The 15,870-nt window shown below is 40.0% G+C and overlaps 1 protein-coding gene across 4 annotated transcripts in view; it reads right to left on the reverse strand.

Annotated features, from left to right (window-relative positions):
• Positions 1-15,870, reverse strand: part of LOC126234494 (glucose dehydrogenase [FAD, quinone]-like) — a 209,024-nt gene that overhangs the window by 61,989 nt on the left and 131,165 nt on the right. For all 4 annotated transcript variants that reach the window (XM_049943186.1, XM_049943185.1, XM_049943188.1 and 1 more), the window contains 2 exons: positions 12,276-12,410; positions 12,081-12,196 (listed from right to left, as the gene is read on the reverse strand). In XM_049943186.1, coding sequence (XP_049799143.1) covers positions 12,081-12,196; positions 12,276-12,410 — 251 coding nt within the window. The remainder of the gene's footprint in view (positions 1-12,080; positions 12,197-12,275; positions 12,411-15,870) is intronic.

Here is a 15,870-nt window from a genome sequence, read left to right on the forward strand (position 1 = left end):
CTTGCGATGTAGGTAACAACAGTTTAATTACTTCAGAGCATAAACTTTGATTTAACAAAGCATGCTATCAGTCTGAATCACAGGAATAAATAAATAAATCCTCCATTTATTTCATAACTCATTCATTCATTCAACATGTTCTCTCCATTCCAGCAAGAAGGTAAAGCTACAGGGAAGCGGAATGAGGCAAAGTATACAATAATATTACAAGGAGACAGGACTGGACAAGGTACTGTCAATAGACACACAAAAAATTGGAAACATTTACACTAGCTTTTAGAACTGTTCATTCCTTTTTCACAGAGAAAAGAGGGATAGGTTGCGAAAGCTTTGAAAGGAGGGGGACAGATCATTCAGATCCCCGGCTGAGAGACCTCCACCTCTTCTGTGGGTGTGGGGACACAAAGATGAAGAGCCAAGTATCAGAGACTGTACGAGGTCAAAGATAGTATACGGTAAGTCCACTAATTCTGAACATAATAAAAGATATGCTCGTGAAAATCCAACAACTATTTATTAGAGCATTGTGTGACAGCATAAACATACGTAGTACAATACTGGTTAGTGATATGTACAAGACTGCCAGCTGGACATGGTGCTTGACAATATAAAGAACATTTGCCCACCAGGAGCTATTGCCTATTAGTTGCAGGCAACTGTGTAGTGTCCATGACTGGCATTCTCTGGTGGGGGTCTGGAAAAACCAAACAGCATGATATTCAAGTGTGTGACACATGCCACGTTAGTGGTGTCAGAGGTGTAGTAATGTTTGGGTTACTACACTCCTCCTTCCTTGTGGGTGGGGGCAAAGAGTGATCAGATGACAGCTCCTCTGCAATGCACCGATGACTGACATATCCATAGTCCTAGGCGCAAACAGTTCCTGGTGTGCATGGACCAGCGAGTAGGAGCAGAAATGGTGCGAGCGTGGTCTCACATGTTTTCCTCCCGCTCCAGGAAGGAGCTGAAGACCTCCCTACCCCAGGGGCAGTGGTCATGTTAACATTGGACTCAACGCCAGGGACAGTGAGCTGGGGAGCCATGGTGTCCAGCGGTAATGTTGGTGCCACTAGTGTAGGAGGCACCTGCATCAGCATCAGAAGTCTCTGCACAGGCACAGGAGGTGCCTGTGGTTGCGCTTATGAAGTCCCAGTATACATGCAACATCCCCCCCCCCCCCCCATCATGAGAAAAGGCACCACAGGGGGCCAACCTGAATTGCCTGTATGGGGCCTGGCCACTGACAGAGCAGCCGGAAATCATGTTGGGAGGGTGGGCGGGCATGGCCTGAATGGTGTGCTGTCCACAGTGAACAGCAATGCCGATGGAAGAGGCATTGCAGCAGTGGTCTGCAGAGAGTTGTCAGCACTCGACCGAGGGCACAACTGAGTCCACTGACATACCACAAGATGCTCGTCTGTCTGTGCCACGAACACATGGCTCCCTTACTGACTGGGATGATGTGTGGAATCCAATGCGGGTGTTGTCTGAACTGGAGTTCTGGGAATTGGGTCCACAGCTACAGCTGATGCAGTCCTGGAACTAGTAATTGGGAAATTGTCAATAGTTGTCTTGCTTCTGTGACATCAGTGGCACTGCAAGATGCCTATACAGCAGTAGGAGATGGACCACCATACATAGCTGTCGGCCATGGAAGAGTTTGGCTGGGCTCATGCCCCTGATTGGAGTCACGCTGTAAGAAATGAGAAAGAGTATAAGGGTCTCTTTCATAGAAATTCCATGACATATTTGCGCATTTGTGTTTTGAAAGACCACATATGACTGGATTGCAGATGAGAGGGAGGTGCGGTGACATGGCGGATGCCCCTGACTGAGCAAAAAACTGAGGATCATTGTCCAAAGCAACCATACAAGGTAGATGTTCAAAAGAAAAAATTTCTGACAGCGCCTTGACTGAAATATCTGCTGTGATAGATGTACAACAAACAACGAAAGGAAATTTCAGAAAAGGTCATTAACCAACAACCAAAAAGTTGCTAAAAACAGGTCCAGCAAAGTAAATATGGATTCATTCTCAAGGTAGTGTGAGTGCTGGCAAAAGGGAGAAACAGTGCCAGGGGCCACTTGTTGACTTGAGCACTTGCAGTATGCTGTGACCAGGAGCTCCACCTTGCGATCAATACTGGGCCAGAATGTGTGCTGACGTTACAACATTTTAATGTGGGAGACTTCCCAATCACCTTTATGTAACAGGTTGATAACCTCCCTAGCTAACATTTCTGGAATCACATCATATGGAGAACCCCCTTACATTGACAAGAGAATGACATCATCCTACAGGGAAGGATCATGACAGAGAGCATAGAAGTTTCACAATGGGTCAGATGCCCAGCCCCATTGACTGTCAGGGCACCTGTGTTGTATCATGAACACAACTTGTTTAAGCATTAGGTCCACAGCTACTGTTGATGCAGTCCTGGAACTAGTAATTGGGAAATCATCAATAGTCTGTCTTGCTTCTGTGTCGAAAGGAAAATTCAACAGTTCTTCCTGATCAAACAATGGATCGGACCCCATTAGCAGCCAAGACAATGTGTACTGCAATGTAGGGCGGAAATGGATATTTCAATTATATCTCAATAAAAATAAGGCCCAATGGTGAAGGCAATGAGCAGCTTTGTCAGGTAAAGAAACTGAAGGATGAAACAAGGAAACTAAACGTTTATGGTCTGTGACTAAGTGGAATTTTGTACTGTATAAGAATACATGAAATTTCTTTATAGCATAAATGATCACAAGGACTTATTTTTCAACTTGTGAATGGTGCTGCTGAGCTGTGTTGAGCGTTTTGGAGACAAAAGCACTAGGTTGCCCAGGTTGGAAAGCTGCGAGGCAAGGCACTGAGCATAATTTGTTTGTAAGCTGCACAAATGCATGCTCACAGGCTGGTGACCACTGGAGAGGAATATTTTTGTGAATCAACTAGTGCAGGGAGTGAGCCAGAGTGATGGAACCTGGAAGAAACCTGTGATAGTGTGCCATTTTACTAAGAAACACTAGCAGTACCCATAGATCCACTGGACGAGTCAAAACCATTTTAGCAGCAACATGGTGTTGCAGGGGTCTAACAACTTATCTGGAAAGTTCATGACCCAGATACACAAAAGCACATTGAAAAAATTATGAATTAGTAAGATTATCTGTAAAGCCTATGATTTGCAAAACTGCAAAGAAAGAATGGAGATTATGTAAGTGTTCTTCTGATGTAGTGTCCATCACTACAATATCATCAGGACAGTTGATGCAGCAAAGAACCTCCACTGTTAGTTGCTCCACAAAGCATTGGCAAATAGCTGGGACATTAGCCACCCTAAACATTAAATGTTGATATTGATAAAGACCAAAAGGCATGTCACAACAAGCAATTATTTTCATATGTCTTTAATGGAACATGCAGGTAGGCCCCAGTTAAGTCAATCCTGCAAAATAATTGCCCCCCCCCCCCCCAGCCAGTTTTGCAAGTAATTCATCAGTTCAAGGCACAGGTATGTGTCAGCAACAGACTGTGCATTGATGGTAACTTTAAAGTCTCCACAAAGTCAGAGCTGCACCAACAGTTTTTTGACAACCATCAATGAAGTAGCTGCACTCACTTGTTAAAAGTGGTGAATGATGCCTAGTGATGTCAACTGATCCAGTTCAGACTTAACTTGTTCACATAAGGACACAGGTAAGGATCACACCCAGCAATAACACAGCTGAGCTGAAGGTTTAAGTGTGATGTGGACTGTGAAGATTTTCACACACCCTAATCCCTCAAAAACAAATCCAAAAATTCAGAACACAATGAATCTATGTCTTGATAAGGAATATGATCTGATAGTAGATGTACAGTGTCAGTAACAGAAAAGTCAACAGAAATGAAAGCATCTAACCAAACAAATTCTCACTATGAGGATCATTAACAACCAAATATGTGATAGAATGGACGACAGATTTCTCAGTCTTGGCAACAGTAAATGATCAAGAACAGGAATATGTTGTCTACTGTAGTTTAACAGATTGCGTTTGACAGGAAGCAATGGTATGGAGGCCATTTGTATATGTCTGAGAGCTGAGGAGTGAAACTGTCCACTTGCAGGGATAATGGTTTATTCAGCATAAACACTTCAATAAAGAGCTTATTCTGATCTGTAGACAATGATGAAACAGAATCAATGCCAAAGTCCATTTGTTCTGAGGAAGGCTGAGAACAACAAACTGATGCAATGCAGCTTTTCTTGTGGCAGTCGTGGCACAACACCCACTGCCTGGAGCATGCAACTCTCTCATGTTGCACAAAATAAGAGGGACATGACAGAAGTGCTGCATGGTGTCCTTGTTGTTGTTGCCAATGGGGCTGTCAATTGTGGCCAGGTTTCCTGGTTTGAATAGCATCAACATCCTCCATACTCGGTGAGCCCATTGCTATGCACTGATGTGGCTCACTATCAATGACTGCGACACCCCTCACACTTCGATTTGGTGGGCCACAGCACGGGAGACTTAAATGGAGTGAACAATGTTTAGGACACATCCTTACAGTGAAGGGCACTCTGATGAGCTTCCTTATCGAGTACCAGACAGATTATCATATTTCTAACTATGGAGACTGCATAATAATATTTGGAAGTTTTAGTAATAATGGCTCAAAACCTGCAGTTCTGCTGCCCAAGCCCGTCAACTATTTATTTGGTCACAGTATGACAGTTAAAACATAGGTAATAAAATACCATTTAGTGACATGTACAAGACTGCTGGCTAGAGCTGGTGCACAGTAATATAAAGAACATTTGCCCTCCAGGAGCCACTGTCTATCAGCTGCAGGTGACTGAGTCACCATTCACAATCAGCAGCCTCTGGTGAGGGGCTGCCAGCTTCATGAGAGATGAAGATGAAACGGGTAAATAAAGAAAGAAATGCTACCAAGAAATGGGTAAAAGAGGAGGGAGGAGAGGAAGTGAGCATTTTGTGTGTGGCAATTAACAGAAGTTGATTCCAGGAGGGTGGTGGGACGAGAGTATATGCTGGAGACACATTTTTGAATCATGCTGTAGACTGTAGAACATCTTTAGCACTGCATACTATATATTCCCAAGTCGGACAATTCTTCTGTGTCCAATCATGCCTACAGTCATTCTAATGGTGGCCATTTCTGCAAAAAGCAGAATAATGAAGACATGTTAGATGGCAAACAACATGTGTGGTTTCACGTGCTGTTTTGCCTTTTGATGATGTAGGGTTTACTTGTCATGGTGATTTGTGGGTGCATGGAGCTAGTTTAGCACAGGAATAACTACAGAGGTAAGAACTAGGGAGCATGATATGGGAATGCATATGGTTTGACAAGATAGTTACATAGGTGACAGTGACTGTAGCAGGGAGGATACTAGGGAGGGATGATCTTATTCGAGCATCTGGCTTGAGAAAGCCATAGCCTTGAAATATTAATGTATTGAGGCAATTTAAATCTGGATGGTACTAGGTGACAAGTGGGTGATTTTGAGATTTTTGGAAGTGATAGATGACAGAGAATAAAACTATCAGGGAGATTTGCGTGTGGACAAGATAAGTGTGACAGTTTCAATAAAGGAAAGCCTGAGAGAGTTTGTTGGTATGGATGTTGTCATTCAGAGATGAAACAAATACATTTGCCACAAATTCCTGCTGCTGTAGAGAAGACAGTGCTTGATGTGGAAGCACTAGCATATACTGTGTAAATAAAGTAAGTGCTAATAGCTTTCTATGCAGACTATCTGCTGGATGCAAACCAAAGATTCTCACACTAGAAGCACACAGCTTTAAATGTTATTACTGTGTGAAATATGTATTTCATGGTGGGTGTATTTCATTGAAGCTACATTCATCCATGTCGATTTGTTTTTGGTTAAAACTCTGTTAAATAAATGTCATCTTATTGTTGTTACTATTTTGTATAAAAGTAGTCTGCTGTGACTGCTTCAGTCCTGACTCATTGCACATCCCTGAACATTCTCCTCCACAATAGGATTTACAGAACATGAAATATGAAAGAATCAGTAAATGAGTGATTTGTGAAACTTGTGTTAGTAATTTACACATTAACACCTATTGTGAGTGATCTGCACTATCCATCCAGTGATCATTCATCCAAATCCATTACGAAGAACAGCCCTAACCAATGAGGAACGAGTCAAGTTATACATTAACAGACAGACAATGATTGCTGACAATTTCTGTAAAGTGTACTAACAACCAATTATGACTAGTGCTAATCTAATTTATTTGTTAAGCATGGTAATTAATTCTATTACTTTTCTTATGTGTAAATCTGCCACTTTTTCTCCTTAGATAATATTCATTAGCTGTTTTCAAAAACTAATTCATATTCATTTATGAAATCACAGAAGTGTAAATAAAGGTATCTAGGCTATTACCATGTTACTTGTATGTCATTTAGTGAGAAAAGTATGGGCATACCAAATACTGAGCCAGTTTCTCGACTGGATTCACGATATCCTAGTAGAAGAAATTCAACACATGGTTCTTAATGGGGACAAAAGCAAGAGATGTAAAGGTATTTTTGGGATTACCCCATGTGTTACAGGGCCATTACTGCTTGCAATATATGTAACTGGTCTAGTGGATAAAATCAGAAACACTATAAGGCTTTTCACAAAAGATGCTGTTGGGAAGATTGCTCACCAGAAGAGTGTAGCAAACTGCAGGAAGATATATGGAGGATTGGTGATTGTTGCAGGGACTGGCAGCTGATTCTTAACACATGTAAAGGTAACTGCACATAAATAGGTGAAAAAACCCATTACTGTTAGATTATGCTGTTGGCAATAAATTATTGAAAACAGTAACAACCATAAGATACTTAGAAGTAAATCGCCAGAGTGGCAAAGTGGTATAATGACACTGAACTAACTGCAGGAAAGCAGATATCAGGCTGAGACTCTTGAAAAAATGTTAACAAAATGTAATTCACCTACAAAATCAATGGAAGTACTCTCTGGTTGACAGCCAGATTAAAACATCAAACTAAACCAATGTTTCAGCGATCCATCTGTCTGCCATCTTCAGGAGAGCCAATACTGTTGCTGCTGCTGCTACTGTCTCCCTGTGAAAACTAATGGCCAGACTGGAAACCATCATTCTATATATAGGCCCCCATACCATACACAGGACATGCAATTACACCATGGTGCTGCTCCCACTACGGCGGGGGTGCCGACCATACTAGACACCAGTGTCAAAAATGTATTGCAATAAAAGACTCTCCTAAAAAACACTATGGTCAACCACACCAAAGAACACTTGCTTTGATGCAGGATAATACACAGTTCCACATCCTGCTACAAGAAACCACTTCTCTCCGCAAATCTAGTTATCTGCCAATCTAACTTCAACCAACTCTTTATAAATATTGTTGCAAAAACCAGATGCGCTGGCAACTATCAGAATCTCATAAAAATTACATCCATTACCACTTGTTTAAACAATGCTCTGCTACCACTGATTTTTCAGGTTGGTGCGGCCTCATGTGATGGTGATGTTCCATGGACCTGCCCTGAAATGTGTGAATTGTTTGCACAACATAAACCTTCTAACAATGACATGGAATTTAGTACATGCCAGACTTCCTAAATTCAAAACAAGAGTGCCAAAACCTATGGGCAAGGAGGGCCAACAGACTTCCTAAATTCGAAACAAGAGTGTCAACACTTAGGGGCAAGAAGGGCCAAGGACACCCCCCCCCCCCCCAAAAATCTCTCAGGAAAAGGAAAAAATTTAATGCATTCAGGTGGTTTTCTATCATGAAAACAATTTAAAAGTCAGTATTACACTGGTTTTTAACATGGTCGGTTTGAAAATTTTTATGGCTACTTAAAAGTTGCCATTCATCATCAGAAATATTAAAAATATACCGTAGCCACAAATCTAGACCCCCCTGCCCTACAAATTACTGCATGGGTGCCCTTGATCCCAACTCATCCTTGACAGAGCCGAGTAGTGCCCTAATCTTTACAGGTAGATGGAACACATTCTTAATACCAAACCTCCTTAAAATGATTCTGATCTTAAATGATTTGCCTTAAGCATAAAGAATAAAGGCCACAGACCTATGCTACTATTCATGCACTGCTGGTGATGGTACACATCCCACAGCCCCATGAATCTGCTGCTCAGAATATCCATTTTCTTTAAAAACAAATGCAAAGTCCATGGGTTCTTGGGTTAGACAAGACTATCTGTGTATGACATAGCTATGCTCTACATATCAGAGTTCCACGGATGTCAGTGCATTGGTACGGTGGGTTGCAACCCTTTGCAAGCAGATATTGTTCAATATGTGCCAGTTTTTGATGAACACTGTGAGGTAACAGGGGAGTTGTGGTGTCCTGGAAATATTCTAAGTTCGGAGTTGGCGTGGCCGCGTGGAGGCCTCCCGGTGGGCCGCGGCCCGGCAGCAACCACGTGGTGTAGAATGTTAGCTGAGCATAAGGAGTAGCCCAGTGCATGATCCAGCTGTGTGGCTGGGAATTCCATGGTGCTGTTGTGTCAATGAAGGAGACATGATGGGAGTGCCAAAGATGGCGGAGTTTGTGAAACCATAATGGCAGACATTTCACAGCTCATATAGAAAGTAATAGTAGCCAGAGGAATCATGATACTTCAAAAAGAAACATGTACATTGCCATGATTTGCCCAATTATTCTGATGGTGTAATCAGATTTTCAATATCTTTATTAGTTTACAGTTTAGTATCTGATGATAAATTATACAAGTAACATTATACAAGTAACATCTAAACACTTCATCCGATTTTGTCGATCAACATGTCTTTAGAAAGATATTTGTGTAAACCTAAATTGGTATAAATTACAGGCAAGTAACTTTGAAGTTATATGCCTGTAATTCATACCAATAGTACATGAGTTATTGGAGGTCAAAGTGGCCGATTACTATTGATTGTGTCAGGCCATAAGTACTCCACAGTTACACAAAAAACAGTAGCAGCATGCTTATAAATATATTTATTCATCTATGTCTTTGTTTATATCTGATATACTCTATTCATGAAGAAATTGGTCAATTATTTACAGTGTTTCAGTGTTTAAGAAAGCACAGAGACGTTAGGCTACTGACCTACTTTTGCTTGCTATTCCTTAGATATATGTCTATTTAATTTGTTTATGTATTTAATTATGTGTGTTAGAGCGTGTTTATGGTCCGGCCGTAGGAATATTTATTTAATTTCAAGCTGTTTAAATGTAAATCCAGCATTTCATGTGTGTTTCAATACGTTTGTGAGTATGCATTGGCTTGGAGACACAGAGGGAGCGCTCTAGGCAACCACAGCGCTTGTGAATGGGGAGACTGGATGGAAGTGAGAGAAGAGCATCGTTTCCGGAGTTGGCATGAGGAGTTTTGGGGAGTGTAGCGTGAGGGACGCGATGGTACGATGGATGCACAGTCATGGGGAAAGACTTGGACAATGGAGCAGTTTGCGCGTGGTCGTAAGAGACAGAAATATTTCGGAGTGCTGACTTGTGCTCCTGTGTGATTTCCATGGCTTCTGCAGTGAATACGTAGTATGCGTTTAGAAGTGAATATCTCGTGAGCCATGTTGTTGTTCGTAACTAATTATGTGAAGTAGGAATCTATTGTTTCTCTGTTATTCAACTTATATTTTATTTAATTGCTGGACCATCAACACCAATAAATGTTTTACAGAAATATACCGCATTCTCAAAAGTACTTCTACTGTTGTACTCATCATTTGAAGTTGTTCAGATACCACCTGCAGATTTTATTTAACTGCACTCTTTCATTTATAAATTTCTATGTTACATTCGCAATTGCCGAGTGATAGGAACCTTCGACCATTTGATTCATGTGTATATTCATACTGTATACTGTAGACTCAGCAGTATTTGGCTTGTAATGCGGCAACTACATATCCCAGCCCCTAGACAATGAAACCAGCCAAAACATTTAATATTGCAACTCTGAATTGGTGGGTACATAGTTGAGGATCACGTCACACAATATTTCATTTTATTTTTGAAAGCCCGCAACACTATGTCACAGAGTACAATCATGCTTTTTGTAAACTGGGGAGGAGAGGGCTGGTGATAGTGGGGAGGTGGGAGGGGGAGAGAGGGGGAGGGGGGGCAATTGGAGGGGCAGGTGCACGGGCACAGTAAGTTTCGATCAATTATTTTGTCTATGTGCCAATGTAATGTGGAAAGTGTCACTTTCTTAACCAGTGTGAGTCCATTCCTGCTAAAGGCAATGCATACTCAACAATAATTGGTAGCAGAGGTTTTCACATACAAGATGCCTCCATATGCAGTTTCAGAGACATTACAAAATACATGAACTGCAAATTTATTTGTGCTAGTTAGACCTATTCATCTTGGAAACCAAGAGTGCCAACTATAAGTCAAGTCTGAGGCTGAAATATTCCCTTATACATAATTTAACAACCAAGTTTCTTTGAAAATCAAAATATAAGAATGATATAAAAAGGTATGAATAAACTTAAGCAGTCATAATATTTAGCCACTGTCCCTAAAATGCTTATCTTAGTGACTTTCTTATCTTAGTGATTTTTCAAAAATGACTCCAATATCTTATAACAATCCATGAAGATTGCAACCCAATTTACTCACTCACAATATTTGTATTGCAGATTTGGGTGTAAGACCATCTGTGCAACATGGTCCCTTCAGAACCGTCAAATTTGTCACACATTTGGAAAACAGAAATGTAGCTCTGAAATTTGTGTAATTTACTGATTTGTAGAATATAAGCAATGATTGGTTTGGCTAGTTAGAGTAAATACCAATAAAGTCTTTAGTAGACAGTGTGCACAGTTTCCTCATATGTGCCTTTCAAATAGTGTGAAATTCTGAAAATTCAAAAAAAGGTTATCAGAATAATGAGCAAAGTTAAGCCCAAGGAACACTGCTGCCCCCTCTTTATCAAGCACATGATATTAACTGTTGTGAATCTATACATCTACACAGTACTGCTTTATGTCAAAAGCAACTTAAATGAGTTCGAGACCAGAGAGAACATACATCCCCACAACACCAGAGGCAAACTGGACTTCGACATACCAAGACACAGACTTACAAAGACTGCAAACTCACACAAAATAATGAGTTTAAAACTCTACAATAAACTTCAAGCATTTACTCGGTCACTGACCAGTAATATTTTCAAACGTAAGATTTATGACTGGTTACTCAAACAACCATTTTATAAGATAACAGAATATTTTGAAATAATCATTGACATTAGTATATAAGAATATTACTAAAAGAAAAGGAATTAAATTGTAAAAACTTTACTGTAAAGTTATTGTTAATTGTATATTTAATGTTCAGACCTATCCCGCTCTAAGTGGTCAATGGTGAATAAACTGAATATTGAACAATGTACATTGTGACAAGGGGGCACAGATTATGAAGACACTGGGTAGCCCAATTACAGTGTATTTTCTTCCCAAGTTCATCAACACCTGGAACTGGATGGGTGGCATGGCTTCAGTTGCATGGACAATGCTACTGTCTACAGTAAACATTTTTTTTTCCTGTTACATGTCCATCACAACATTCTGTTCTTGAATCCAAGGAAAGCAACAGGTCAATCACCTCAACCACCACAGATGCCATCTGACACTGTGCATCAATCTGATGGCACTCACTGATTCTAACCACAACTATTCAGTGCACATAGAGTCAGGGTTTCCTCTCCTGCCAGTATGAAAACTGTTCCTTCCTGGATCTGACACTGTGTTCTGCATTCCCCCATATATTATTCCCCCTTCCATCCAAATTCCTCTCTTTCACTAATGCTCTGTTAATTCTGTTGTTTATCTTTTAATGTACTGAAAACTAGTCCTAATTTGGTCACCACTAGTGAAAGACACCTACCTGTCTCCCCTCTCCTTCCATGCAACACCTTCCTTTTCTCTTACCCTTTAAGTTACAATCCTCACAATCCATATTCATCTGTCTGGATAAATATTAATAAATATGTAGAGTGTGTGTGTGTGGCCATTACCACAATATCTATTATACCTTTGTTGCAATGGCATTTGTGATGACTTGTAGGTTTCGAGGACACTGACTGATGTATGCTCTGGCTGTACTGCATTTCCTTCCATGGTCAGTAGTTGTTTGTGTCAGCATAAAACCTGAATGTAAATCATATTCAGTTTCTATTCTTTGATATGTGACATATTAAAGCAATGAAATCAGTGAAGTTTGAAATACCTGTAGCTTCTTCCTGGTTGAGATCTCTTACTAAATAACCCAGTTCTTTTCCAGCTTCCAGAAATGCTTTTGCAAAGGTACTGACAAATTTAAGATCCTCTACAGGTAAGCGACCAAATATGGAATGGTACTGAGCTGTAAAATAATGAGATAAAATAAAAGATGACTAAAATCAGATGATCAGTATAAACCTTTCAATGAAAGTCATTTCAACAGCACATTAATATTTCATTCTAAAATAAAAAGTGAGAGATACTTAAATAAATTTAAAAAAATAACTTGAAAGTCACATATCCACAAACCCACAAGGAAAGGGAGAGAGAGTGATAGAGAGGAAAAGGGAGAGGGGGGTGAACATGCGAAAGTTTATAAAAGGGAATCACAAAATGACAAAAAGTCATGGATAAAAAGATCAGCCAGCTAGTTAAATAATTCTTTTTCATCGGCAGGTCACTTTCAAATAATATTTCACATTTCAGATTAAGATAACAACTTAAAAACTGAATGTCAACAAATTCATACGTACAAGTTACTTTCACAAGGACTTATACATTGTGTATAATGATAATTTACATGTATATAACCTGCAAATAAGTTAGCTGATACAGTACAAATTATGTTACACTATTCATTCGCATCTTGTAACTATAATCTGATTAAGGTTACTTGACAACTAACGTCTGTCATTGGCTACTACAGTGTTGCCACATCGGCTGCTGGTTACCGCTTGATTATAGGCGACAGCCAAACACAATGGTTCACTTCACAAATCCTGTTATTGTGTGAATCAGATCTATGTTGGAAGTGTCATCCACAAGGTATGAATAAATGCAAGAGTCTCTGTTGACAGCTGGTTATTAAGTGACCAATGACTGAACTGTGGCAGACTATGGGTTTCGTAGCCCTGAATTTAAACTCATGTCCTACCTTAACCACAACGCCGTGGCGTGCAGTGTATCTGAGGAAATTGGGATCAACAATCTGTGACAAAACTAAAATCACAATCACTTTATTCATCGTGATTAAAGCCAACCTCTACAAGCAAACACAAGACAGAAAAATTTAAATTTCACCACTAAATGCTAACTATACTTGCTCACTATCATTGGTAACCTGAAACTGTCCTCACATTGGCTACACAAGCTGCTGAATTTCCAACCAAGGAGCAGTCCTGGTTGGTACTTGGTTGAAAATTATAGGGGACAAAGGCAGATACCAAATGGAAAATGAAGGGCAGGAAGAAAAATAAGACTAAATCAAAAAAACCAACACAGTTATGAAAATGACACAGAAAATTATTATAAATAAATAAAATTACATTTAAACCAATTAACTGAATAAAAATAGTAATCAGAGTCATTTGATTAGATTTAGAAATAAAAAAGATTGCTGCTTTCAACAAGATTCGAACCCACTACCATTTACATCTCAGGTTTAAATGCTAACCACTGCGTTATACCACTATGTGGTGGCTGAATGTTATACAGGGGGCTTATAAATGAATATCGAGGTTTTAATGCTTTATGATATTTATTACATTAAACTTACAGTTATAAATGATATGTCAAATGAAAGTGCAATTCAAACATTTGTGTTAGGCACCAGTGCGCAATGTGAAGTGCGCAATTTTTCCGCCACAATCTGCTAGATAGTGGTAGTAGCGAAGATGGCGACTAGTGAACAGAAAGCGTTTTGTGTTTTGCAGTTTGCAAAGACCGAAGTATATAGTTACTGTGCAACGTACGTTCGGCTGAAGTTCGGTTGTGATCCTCCAAGTGATAATAACATTCATAGATGGTATCATCAATTTAAAGATACCGGCTGCCTTTGTAACGGGAAGAGCATAGGATAACCAAGAGTTAGCGAAGAGACTGTTGAGCGAGTGAGAGAATCGTTCACTTGCAGCCGAAAGAAATCAGTCCAGAAGCCTAGTCATGAATTACAAGTTCCTGTGTTGACTGTTTGGAAAGTTTTAAGAAAACGCGTACAACTACGTCCTTACCATTTACAGTTATTACAGGCTCTAAAGCCGGCAGACCATGGATTAGGTGCCAACTTCGGAAATGAAATGTTGTTTCATGACAATGAAAATTTTCTGGTTCATGTTGTCTTCAGTGATGAATCGGCCTTTCACTTAAGTGGACATGTTAACACTCACAATGTGCACATCTGGGGCTCAGAAAATACTCACAAGGTGGTACAAATGCAACGAGATTGCCCTAAAGTGTCTGTTTCATGTGCCGTATCCTGGTGGAAAGTTTAAGGGTCTTTCGTTTTTGGTGAACTTACTGTAACTGGCACTTCTTACCTTGATACACTAGAGCAATAGCTCTTCCCTGAGTTGGAAGAAGAGGAGCCATAGAACTTCATTTTCCAGCAAGATGGTGCACCACCTCACTGGCATAGCGAAGTAAGGGGTTTGTTGAACATCACTGTACGCAAGTGCTGGATAGGCCGCAAGGGACCCAATGACAGGGCTTGCTTTGCATGGCCACCACGTTCACCCGACCTAACGCCATGTGATTTTTTCCTTTGGGGCTTCATCAAGGATCGTGTGTACATGCCTCCACTACCAGCAGACCTGCCTGAATTAAGAAACTGGACTGAAGCAGCTATTGCTACAATCACTGAAGACACACTTATCAATGTTTGGGAAGAACTCAGCTATAGACTTGATGTGTGCCATGGGACAAATGGTGCTCACACTGAACATTTATAAGGGTCTTCGTAAAACTGTTTGAGCTGCTCTTTCATTTGACATATCATTTATAACTGTAAGTTTAATATAATAAATATTATAAAGCATTAAAACCCCAATATTCATTTATAAACACCCTGTATTTATGACTCTGGTGACCCATTTGCAGTACGGACTTGTAGCCTTCAAAAATTCTGCTTCACACAACATTGTGTGAAGCTTATCTAATGCAATTCAATATCTGCACTTATAATTCCTGTATATGTGATGCTCAAACATGTTTTGTGCAGAAAAATCCAATAGTGTAGGGTTAGTGCCATGTACGAAAAGTGTGTATTTCTTTAGCATCATTGTGTGTGTGTGTGTGTGTGCGTGTGTGTGTATGTGTGTGTTGTTTTCGTTGCATTTATCATGTGTGATGAAATACAAAATAAAAGGGCCAGACCCAGGATTCAGGGTCCAACCAAAGCATGAAAGAAAGCCAGACAAGGAATTGGAAGTGCACTGACCATCTGTTGTGGTAGTTTGGCAACAGCAAACGGTTCAGACATTGAAGTTGGATGCTCTGACTGGAGGAAAGCAGCTCCAACACATTAAGTGTTAACTATCAAGAAATTTTATGTGGACAATAATCATACATTATGCATGTGTCCTTTCAGCTGATATTAAGACCACAATTTACTCATGCCACCCATGAAAGGAGATTAGTAGAAGGGCATGCTGAAAATTAGTGCGTCTGTATCTTTTATGTGAAAACTCTTATGGCTTCTTAAATAAAGCAAATATTATTAACATTATGCATCTTTATTCTTCATATCTACATATTTATTTCTCAACATAGTCACCCTGGGGATGAACACATTTCACCCAAGGAAACACCTCTTTGTTGATACCATC

The sequence above is a fragment of the Schistocerca nitens genome, chromosome 2 (assembly GCF_023898315.1).
Source record: "Schistocerca nitens isolate TAMUIC-IGC-003100 chromosome 2, iqSchNite1.1, whole genome shotgun sequence".
Lineage (NCBI taxonomy): Eukaryota > Metazoa > Arthropoda > Insecta > Orthoptera > Acrididae > Schistocerca > Schistocerca nitens.